Source organism: Malania oleifera, chromosome 5 (genome assembly GCF_029873635.1).
Source record: "Malania oleifera isolate guangnan ecotype guangnan chromosome 5, ASM2987363v1, whole genome shotgun sequence".
Taxonomy (NCBI): domain Eukaryota; kingdom Viridiplantae; phylum Streptophyta; class Magnoliopsida; order Santalales; family Ximeniaceae; genus Malania; species Malania oleifera.
The window spans coordinates 11,756,448-11,767,329 of NC_080421.1; the positions used below are offsets into that span (position 1 = coordinate 11,756,448).

Sequence of the window (10,882 nt, forward strand, 5' to 3'; positions counted from 1 at the left end):
CCCTACTATTAGTTATGAATTTGTGTCGAGCTAGTATAAAATTTATAGTGACGGTATTGGGGTTTTAGTGATGGTTATAATCCGTCACTAATTCTACATTATTAGTGACGGCTTCAAAATTCGTCACTAATAGCGATGGTTTTGATCATTTACTAATAATCTTATTTTTGTAGTGACCAAAGTGGTTAAAAAATAGAAATAAAATAAAAATAAAAAACAACAACAACAACAACAACAACAACAATAATAATAATAATAATAATAATAATAATAATAATAATAATAATAATAATAAGATTCAAATTCAAAATTTGTATACTTCCTTTAGTGTATTTCGTGGTTCAATAATCTTTAAGGCTTTGTTTGAATCAAATATTTTTGTTCGAATGAAGAAAATGAAATGAATATAAGAATAAAATGCATACTTCATTATAATTTCTCTCTCTTTATGAGGTACAATACAATTAAAAAGTTATTCTAATACAATTAAAAATTAAGAAAAACTAAGTGTTAATGAGGCATAAGATCAAAAGAATTTTGTTTGTTGATTCGTTATAAATTTTATAATTTGTGTGTGTGTGCATGCATGTGTGTGCGTGCGTGTTTTTTTGTTTTTTTTTTTTTCGGTTTTATTTTCTTTGATAACTAAAGAAAAGTATATTTTTTTTCATATTTTCTTAACCCTCTCGGTTAATACTCAATTTTCAAATTTCAAGCGGGGGCCTAATAATTTGCTTAGTTCCTCAAAGGGTGACCAAAAGTTTAAATCTAAGCCAAATTAATTTAAAACACACAAGTGAACATGAAAATAGAAAGAACGAAAAACAACAAAAGATAGGTTGTCTTTGGACATTTTATTATTTAATGGCTTGCTATATTAGTATATTTGTTCATTTCTTTTTCTTTTTTTTTCCGCATAACAAATTAAATGTATATTTTGTTTGCACATCTAATTATGACTTCAACTCATAATGCATTAATTTTAAAACATTAATGATCAGTTACCAAATTTTAAGGCTCATATTTATGGTACATGATTCTATAAATTCAGGAGCTCTCTCCTATTTTGTGCTCAATCGCTCGCCCCCTTATCTCCAAATCTTCCTTCATCATCGTGAGTCATTCTCTTTCTCACTCACTCACACTTACATTTTTGTTTTCAAAACTCGTAAAAAAAAAAAACTACTTGGCACCCATTTAGTAGGTGCTAAGGAAGTACAGTATCTTATCTAAAATTGTATTAGATATACTTTCTTTGCTTATTCTTATAAAACATTATTTAATTTAGAGGAGGAGGCATGATAGCCCTGGCAATGCAAGTCTTGATCATTTCACCTTTGCTATTTTACAATCTCAATTTATTGATGCGAAGTTTACATCTATGACAGCATAAACGATGGAAATCAACAACGGGATGTGCCACAAGAACAAGGCTGTGTTCATTATGGGAGCAACCGGAACTGGAAAGTCTCGCCTCTCCATCGATCTCGCCACCCGTTTTCCGGCCGAGATCATCAACTCCGACAAAATCCAAGTGTACAAGGGACTGGACATCGTCACCAACAAGGTCAGCGAGCAGGAGCGCCGAGGCGTGCCCCACCACTTGCTCGGCGACGTCGATCCCGACTCCGACTTCACCGCTCACGACTTCTGCCTCCGCACGCTGTTCGCCATGGACACCATCACGAGCTCGAGCCGGATTCCCATCATCGTGGGCGGATCCAACAACTACATTGAGGCGCTGGTGGAGAGTCCACAGTACAGGTTCAAGGCCAAGTATCAACCCTGCTTCATATGGCTCGACGTTTCGGTGCCTGCACTGCACGCCCACGTCTCGAAACGGGTCGACCAGATGGTGGCGGCGGGGCTGCTGGAGGAGGTCCGTGAAATATTTGTTCCGGGAGCTGACTATGACAAGGGAATTCGCCGCGCCATCGGGGTTCCGGAGATGGATCCGTACTTGCGGGCCGAGAGTGCCGCTGCCGGCGCCGAGGAAGATAAGAAGCGAAAGGAGGCTCTTCTGAGGTCGGGCATTGAAGCCATCAAGGCGAACACCTGTGAACTGACGTGCTGCCAGATAGGGAAGATCCAGCGGCTGAGGAATGAGGTTGGATGGGCGATGCACCGCATTGATGCGACTCGGGTGTTCGAGGAATCAGGGAAAGAGGTGGACCAAGTGTGGGAGAAGGCGGTGAAGGAACATAGCTTGAAGATAGTGGGTGATTTTCTCAAAATTGATGCATTGGAAACAAAATTTTGGAGACTCATTGATCGATCAGTAAAGCATACTGATACATGACGAGAAGTTAAAAGAGTCATACTAGTGATTTTTTCAATAATAAACTCCAAAGAATGCAATTAAAGGAATGAGAAGAGTGGGGGTAAATATTGTTTTTAATGCATGAATTAGGGTTCCATCTTGTTATATTAATTAAGTTATAAAATTTCTTAGGTTGTCATTTAAAGGAAATGAAACGGGAGATGGGATATTTATGCACTGCGTAGCCAAGACTTAATTAGTGTCCGATGGTCAAAAACGAGAAGTTACTTTTTTTTTTTTATATTAATGTAGACAGATTTATAAAAATTTGAATAAACTTTATACTACATTTCTTGTAAATTTAAGTAAATTTAAATTAAATTTTAAAATTTATTTATTTTTTCAATAGAAAATAGAGACTAATATCCAAGTAGGGTTAGGAAATAAATTTTTTAAAAATATTTATAATTTTTTTAAAAATATAATATAAAATTGTTTTAAATTTTGTCACATTAATGATTAAAAGAACTATTAATTTTAAATTATTTGTGACGGTTTGAAAACCGTCACTAATAATTGTCTATAGATATTACAGATTTTCACTGGAATTAATGATTAAAAGAACTATTAATTTTAAATTATTTGTGACGGTTTGAAAACCGTCACTAATAATTGTCTATAGATATTAGTGAAGGATCAAAACGATCACTAATACTATACCATTAATGACGAATGTTGATCCTTCACTAAAGGCCAAGTATTAGGGACAGTTTTGATCATTCACTAAAGTCCAACTATTAGTGACGATTTTAAACTATTAATGACGAATTTAAAACCGTTACTAATACTACACTATTAGTGACGAATTATGATCCTTCACTATACGCCAAGTATTAGTGACGGTTTTGATCCTTCACTAATACTCTACTATTAGTGACAGTTTTAGGATTCCTCACTAATAGTAAAGTACTAGTGACGGTTTTGATCCTTCACTAATACTACACTATTAGAGACGGTTTTGAAATTCGTCACTAATGCCCTACTATTAGTTATGAATTTGTGTCGAGCTAGTATAAAATTTATAGTGACGGTATTGGGGTTTTAGTGATGGTTATAATCCGTCACTAATTCTACATTATTAGTGACGGCTTCAAAATTCGTCACTAATAGCGATGGTTTTGATCATTTACTAATAATCTTATTTTTGTAGTGACCAAAGTGGTTAAAAAATAGAAATAAAATAAAAATAAAAAACAACAACAACAACAACAACAACAACAACAACAACAATAATAATAATAATAATAATAATAATAATAATAATAATAATAAGATTCAAATTCAAGGCGCTGACTATGACAAGGGAATTCGCCGCGCCATCGGGGTTCCGGAGATGGATCCGTACTTGCGGGCCGAGAGTGCCGCTGCCGGCGCCGAGGAAGATAAGAAGCGAAAGGAGGCTCTTCTGAGGTCGGGCATTGAAGCCATCAAGGCGAACACCTGTGAACTGACGTGCTGCCAGATAGGGAAGATCCAGCGGCTGAGGAATGAGGTTGGATGGGCGATGCACCGCATTGATGCGACTCGGGTGTTCGAGGAATCAGGGAAAGAGGTGGACCAAGTGTGGGAGAAGGCGGTGAATGAAACAGAGCTTGAAGATAGTGGGTGATTTTCTCAAAATTGATGCATTGGAAACAAAATTTGGAGACTTCATTGACGATGTAAAGCATACATGATACATGACGAGTGAAGTTAAAAGAGTCATACTAGTGAATTTTTTTCAATAATAAACTCTAAGGAATGCATTAAAAGGAATGAGAAGAGTGGGGGTAAAATATGTTTTTTAATGATGAATTAGGGTTCCATCTTGTATATTAATTAAGTTATAAAATTTCTGAGGGGTGATCATTTAAAGAAATGTGAAACGGGAGCTGGGGTATTATTCACTGTGTGCCAATATTAATTAGCGTCCGACGGTCTATTCAAAAAAGAGAAGTTACTTTTCTCTTATCTTAGGTAGATGATTTATAAAAATTTGAATTAAACTTTATACTACATTCTTGTAAATTTAAGGTAAATTAAATTAAATTTAAAATTTATTATTTTTTCAATAGAAAAAGAGACTAATATACAAGCATTCGCGATGTCCTTTGTCTTCCCATTTATATCAAGCAATGTACCAATGACATTCTCACAAATATTATTTTCGATGTGCATGACATCTAAGTTGTGGCGTACTAGAAGATCCTTCTAGTATGGCAACTCGAAGAAGATGCTTCTTTTTGTCCAATTCAACTCCCACTCAGCGCATTTTCTTTTTCTACAGGTCGGTGGTTTCCCAAATTTCACATATCCGATCAACCTTAACTGGTTTAATGTCTCTTCCTCACTTAGCTGCTTTGGCAGCGACCTTCGTTCAGGTTTTCCATTGAAGCTTCTAATGCCACAAGTCCTCCAAGGATGTCTAGTTCGTAGAAAACGGCGATGACACATAAAGCATAACTTGCGGCCATGCTTCAAGGATAAGGACCCAACATCCTTATTACATACTAGGCATGCTAAGTAGCCTTTTGTGCTCCAACTTGACAGGTTTCCATATGCGAGGAAATCATTAATTGTCCACAAGACTACAACATGCATCTGAAATGTTGTCCCGGTTTCCACATCGAACGTCTTTACTCCTTTTTCCCATAATTTTTCAACTCATCAATTAACGGACACAAGTAAACATCAATATCATTACTAGGTGCTCTAGGTCAGGGAATCAACAGAGACATATAAATGAAAGGTTCTTTCATACATCGCCATGGCGGCATATTGTATGGCATCATCATAACTGACCACATGCTATATGGGTTGGTCATGTTACCGAAAGGATTGAACCCATCTGAAGCAAGGTCAAGTCTGATGTTGCGAGGATCACTAGCAAACCACAGATGCATTTTATCAAATTCGTCCCAAGCTTCGAAGTCCGCTGGATGGCTAAGGGTGTTTCCATCTTGAAGACATTTCTCTTGATGTCATCTCATATCTGTAGCAGTATTTTTGCACATATACAATCGTTGCAACCGCGGGATTAATGGAAAATATCACAAAACTTTTTTGGGGATCTTTTCACCCTTCTTCTGATTAGTTGTATACCTCGGTTCACCACATTCTGGGCACTCGTTCGCATTTTCATGTTCACCATAAAAGAGTGCACAATCATACCTATACGCATGTATTAGAGTATAACCAAGACCCAATTCATGCATGTATGTCTTTGCCTTATAAAAAGACTTGGGAAGTGTTTCACCATCAGGCAGTGCTGCCTTATTGAGGCATAAATGCATGTTGAATGGGCTTTGAGATAACCCGTGCATTGTCCTTACATGAAGCAACTTTATCAGAAACTCTAATTTTGAGAAATTTTTACAGTTTGGATAAAAGGGCACCTATGCATCCCTCATGAGATTAGCAAATGGTTTACCGAATCGATTCAACGTACTAGCATCACAAGGTACGGTACTTGCTGAAGCAGGTTCATCACCAGTACGCGACACAGGCACATCACCCGTGTCCATTGCAATTCCCCTTTGCAAGTCACCTAACGTTTCAATTACCCCTTCCAAACAGGTATCACCACCTACTATATTTGCCCCCTCATCTTTATCGTTATCATCATCGCACTAAACTGCATAATCTTCACCGTGGAACACCCATGTTGTGTACCTTTTCTCCATTCCAAAGTCTAATAAATGTGAATGGACCAAATCAATGTGTTTGAATGTTATGTTCTGATATTTCTTGTAAGGACACCTTATTCTACTGGGTTTGTTTGCACGAAGGCACATGAACTCTATGAAATCATGTACCCCTTTCATGTATTTTGGAAAAAACCTACCCCGAGCGTTCATCCAACTCTTATCCATATTCATTAATTACCCTATAATATGTTCAAGTAAATGGTGTTCATTATATTCTCATAATGTTTATCATGCATGCATCGTGAATCCTATAATCAACCATCATACTCTAAAGGGTACGGATCCTATCCCATTCAGGAATGTTGCATTTGCATTGCGATCAATCGCTCAAATTCCTTCGTCGTAGTCATTATAAATTTCGGCAGCATCTCCCCATGGCTCTCCAAGTACACGAGATGGGGCAAGTGAAAATTTTGCTAGTTTTTCATCACTAACAAATTGTCACAACACCCCACTATGCACCCAGAGAATACAAGTAAAGACTCGTTCGAAATATATAATGACAATTGACAAAGCGTGAACGATGACAACAATATAAATACAACTTCCTGAACCGTCCGCATTGGACAATCCAAGAATAGTTGAAATACAAACATTACTAATCCATAAGCTTATGAAAATTTAGATTTAGGACCCAAACACATGGCATAAAATGATTTATCTATATACGTTTGATGATATAAACTCCAAAAATTGATAAAAATCCAGAAATTGACAAATGCACAAATACAAAGAAAGAGCGGCTTACAAAGAAGAGCAACGGACTCCAACAACTTGCTGGCAGTGGCTTACAGCTCAAAGGTACTGGTTTGCAACGGAGGGGAGTTAGGTGACAACTTGTGATGGAGGGGAATCGGGTGATGACCTCTGGCGACTCGTAGACAGTCGCTTGCGGCAGAGGGGAACCGAACGGCAGCCTACGGCGACTCGCAGGCGGTGGCTTGCGGCCGAGAGCAGCGGGAGACTGGGAGAGAGGATCGCGGGAGCAAGAGGGGAAGAGGAGGAGCTGGAGCAAGAGGGAAAGCGTGGGAAAGCGATGGCTTGCGACTGAAAGCAGCGGGAGACTGGGAGAGAGGATCGCGAGAGCAAGAGGGGAAGAGGAGGAGCTGGAGCAGGAAAGAAAGCGTGGGAAAGCGGTGGTTTATGGCCGAGAGCAGGGGGAGACTGGGAGTTAGAGAGGTTCATGGGAGCAGGCGGAGGGGAAGAGGCCAGCTGGAGAAGGAGGGGAAAGCGTGGGAAAATATCCCGTTGAAATGAATTAGGGTTTTTGGGCATTAGTGACGGTTTCAAAAGCTTCACTACTACTCTTCGTCTATTTTTTTTATAAATAACATAGCATTAGTGACAGTCCACAATTCGTCACTAATAATGGCCTAATAGTGACGAATATAGAAATTCGTTACTAATAAGGGACCAATGGTAATGAATTTATAAATTCGTCACTAATATTCTGAACTTAAATTTTTTTTTTTTTTTTTTAAAAGGAAGTATTAGTAATGAATCTAAAAATTCGTCACTATTAGACTCTTATTAGTGACGAATTTACAACATCGTCACTAATACTCTGAATTAAAATTTTTTTATTTGTTTTATAAAAGGGAATTAGTAGTGACGGTTCTCAAATTCGTCACTAGTAAGGGACAAATAGTAACAAATTCATAAATTCACCACTAATACTCTGAACTTAAAATTTTTAAATTTTTTAAAATAGGAAGTATTAGTGACAGTTGTTAATCTGTCACTAATAAGGGGCCATTAGTGACAAATTTACAAATTCGTCACTAATATCCTCTTATTAGTGACGTATCTCCCAATCCGTCACTAATACCCTTAACTAAATTTTTTTTATATTTTTTTAAATAAAAAACACTAGTTGTGACGGTTTCAAAACCACCACTAATATCCTCTTATTAGTGACGGATCTCCCAATCCGTCACTAATACCCTTAACTTAATTTTTTTTATATTTTTTAAATAAAAAACACTAGTAGTGACAGTTTCAAAATCGTCACTAATATACCATTATTTCTAGCAATTGTTAATAAATCTTTTGAGAGCTTTGAATTAAAAATTCTATTTTGTTATGTATGTTACAAATAACGAATCACTTTTTAGTTGGTATATTTTTATAACTTCCATTATTAAAATGATAGTGTCTCTCTGATTTTGCGTTAAACGGGTCAATTTTGGAAAGCTAGGTCACAAGGATTAACTTAAACATTAATCCTATTTTATAATTTAAATTAAATATTGAAAGTTAAGAATAAATCCTATTTTTTGATTTTGTGGAGTTGGATTCCAAGAGCCCTCAAACTTAGGATCCTTCTATTTTGAAAAATAGTTTTTCATTTCTATTTTACTTTTTCAACAAATTATAAAAAAAAAGTTAATTAATTTTTCATTTCCACTATATTTTTATAAAATAAATGAATATCCATAAATAGTTTTGGCACTATTTGCTTGTAAAAATAATTTTACTTTTTATTTCTATTTTTTCAAATAATTACATAAATACCACCTTGTTTTCTAAGTTTTCAAATTTATATAAAAAAGAGTTGGAAAAAATCTTTCCATTATTTTTCTAAAATTTCAACTCTTACTTTACATATGAGAGCGAGATTTGGATCTTGAACTTTAATTTCAGTGAATTATGTATGAAGTTTCTTGTAAATTCACACAAATTTAAATTCAAATCCTAGAATCAATGATTCCAAATATTACCTTATATGAAATTTAGAAAATTGTAAAACATGTTGCCTTTTTATTTATTTTTTTGAATATTTCAAAATATATAAAAAATTATTTTACATGAATTATTTATTTTCTACATTTTTAATATGAACTTGAAAAATATTTAAAATAAGTTGCATTCTTTATAATTTCTTTTGAAAGCTAAAAATTAGAAAATAAAATTATTATTATTATTATTATTATTATTATTATTATTATTATTATTTTGCTTTGACTTAAATCCTATTTTTTTTATCCACTAACTAATCAATGCCCATTTATTTACAAATTTACTTAGAATACCAAATATTGTTTAACTTGAAAAGTTAGAATCATTTTTCAATATTTTAGGTATTAGATTCAAATTTGAATGAAATGTGACAAAATTTAATACAATTTTATACTATATTTTAAAAAAAAATTATTTCCTAACCCTACTTGGATATTAATCGTTATTTTCTATTGAAAAAAAAAATTTAAAATTTAATTTAAATTTACTTAAATTTACAAGAAATGTAGTATAAAGTTTATTCAAATTTTTATAAATCTATCTACATAAATATAAGAGAAAAGTAACTTCTCGTTTTCTGACCGTCGGACGCTAATTAAGTATTGGCTACACAATGCATAAATACCCCAATCTCCCGTTTCATTTCCTTTAAATGACACCCTAAGAAATTTTATAACTTAATTAATATAACAAGATGGAACCCTAATTCATGCATTAAAAACAATATTTACCCCCACTCTTCTCATTCCTTTAATTGCATTCTTTAGAGTTTATTATTGAAAAAATTACTAGTACGACTCTCTTAACTTCTCGTCATGTATCAGTATGCTTTACTGATCGATCAACAATGCTGAGTTACGTGCAACAGCTCTATCATTGAGTCTCCAAAATTTTGTTTCCAATGCATCAATTTTGAGAAAATCACCCACTATCTTCAAGCTATGTTTCTTCACCGCCTTCTCCCACACTTGGTCCACCTCTTTACCTGATTCCTCGAACACCCGAGTCGCATCAATGCGGTGCATCGCCCATCCAACCTCATTCCTCAGCCGCTGGATCTTCCCCATCTGGCAGCACGTCAGTTCACAGGTGTTCGCCTTGATGGCTTCAATGCCCGACCTCAGAAGAGCCTCCTTTCGCTTCTTATCTTCCTCGGCGCCGGCAGCGGCACTCTCGGCCCGCAAGTACGGATCCATCTCCGGAACCCCGATGGCGCGGCGAATTCCCCTGTCATAGTCAGCGCCCGGAACAAATATTTCACGGACCTCCTCCAGCAGCCCCGCCGCCACCATCTGGTCGACCCGTTTCGAGACGTGGGCGTGCAGTACAGGCACCGAAACGTCGAGCCATATGAAGCAGGGTTGATACTTGGCCTTGAACCTGTACTGTGGACTCTCCACCAGCGCCTCAATGTAGTTGTTGGATCCGCCCACGATGATGGGAATCCGGCTCGAGCTCGTGATGGTGTCCATGGCGAACAGCGTGCGGAGGCAGAAGTCGCGAGCGGTGAAGTCGGAGTCCGGATCGACGTCGCCGAGCAAGTGGTGGGGCACGCCTCGGCGCTCCTGCTCGCTGACCTTGTTGGTGACGATGTCCAGTCCCTTGTACACTTGAATTTTGTCGGCGTTGATGATCTCGGCCGGAAAACGGGTGGCGAGTTCGATGGAGAGGCGAGACTTTCCGGTTCCGGTTGCTCCCATAATGAACACAGCCTTGTTCTTGTGGCACATCCCGCTGTTGATTTCCATTATTTATGCTGCCATAGATGTAAACTTCGCATCAATAAATTAAGATTGTAAAATAGCAAAGGTGAAATGATCAAGACTTGCATTGCCAGGGCTATCATGCATCCTCCTATAAATTAAATAATGTTGTATAAGAATAAGCAAAGAAAGTATATCTAATACAATTTTAGATAAGATACTGTACTTCCCTAGTACCTACTAAATGGGTACCAAGTAGTTTATTTTTTACGTGGGCAAGAATGTATCAATTCGAGTTTTGAAAACAAAAAAGTAAGTTCTATCTACTCTATTTCTTGAAGTGACAAATTCTCCCATTACACACATGAAAATAACTTGAAGGAAATTTGTGAGATATCGGTCTGTGTGTGTGTGCGCGTATGTGTGTGTGAGTG

General features: G+C 36.5%; 2 protein-coding genes across 2 annotated transcripts; one reads left to right on the forward strand and one right to left on the reverse strand.

Annotated features, from left to right (window-relative positions):
• The first annotated feature begins 1,056 nt into the window (after positions 1 to 1,056).
• LOC131155237 (adenylate isopentenyltransferase 5, chloroplastic-like) lies at positions 1,057 to 2,396 on the forward strand. Its single transcript, XM_058108228.1, has 2 exons — positions 1,057 to 1,114; positions 1,389 to 2,396. The coding sequence occupies exon 2, from the start codon at positions 1,397 to 1,399 to the stop codon at positions 2,297 to 2,299; it is 903 nt and encodes a 300-aa protein (XP_057964211.1). The 5' UTR covers positions 1,057 to 1,114; positions 1,389 to 1,396; the 3' UTR covers positions 2,300 to 2,396.
• Positions 2,397 to 9,575: 7,179 nt separating this feature from the next.
• LOC131155838 (adenylate isopentenyltransferase 5, chloroplastic-like) lies at positions 9,576 to 10,495 on the reverse strand. Its single transcript, XM_058109285.1, has one exon. It carries the CDS (start codon positions 10,491 to 10,493, stop codon positions 9,576 to 9,578), a length of 918 nt encoding a protein of 305 aa, XP_057965268.1. The 5' UTR covers positions 10,494 to 10,495.
• Between the last annotated feature and the right edge of the window lie 387 nt (positions 10,496 to 10,882).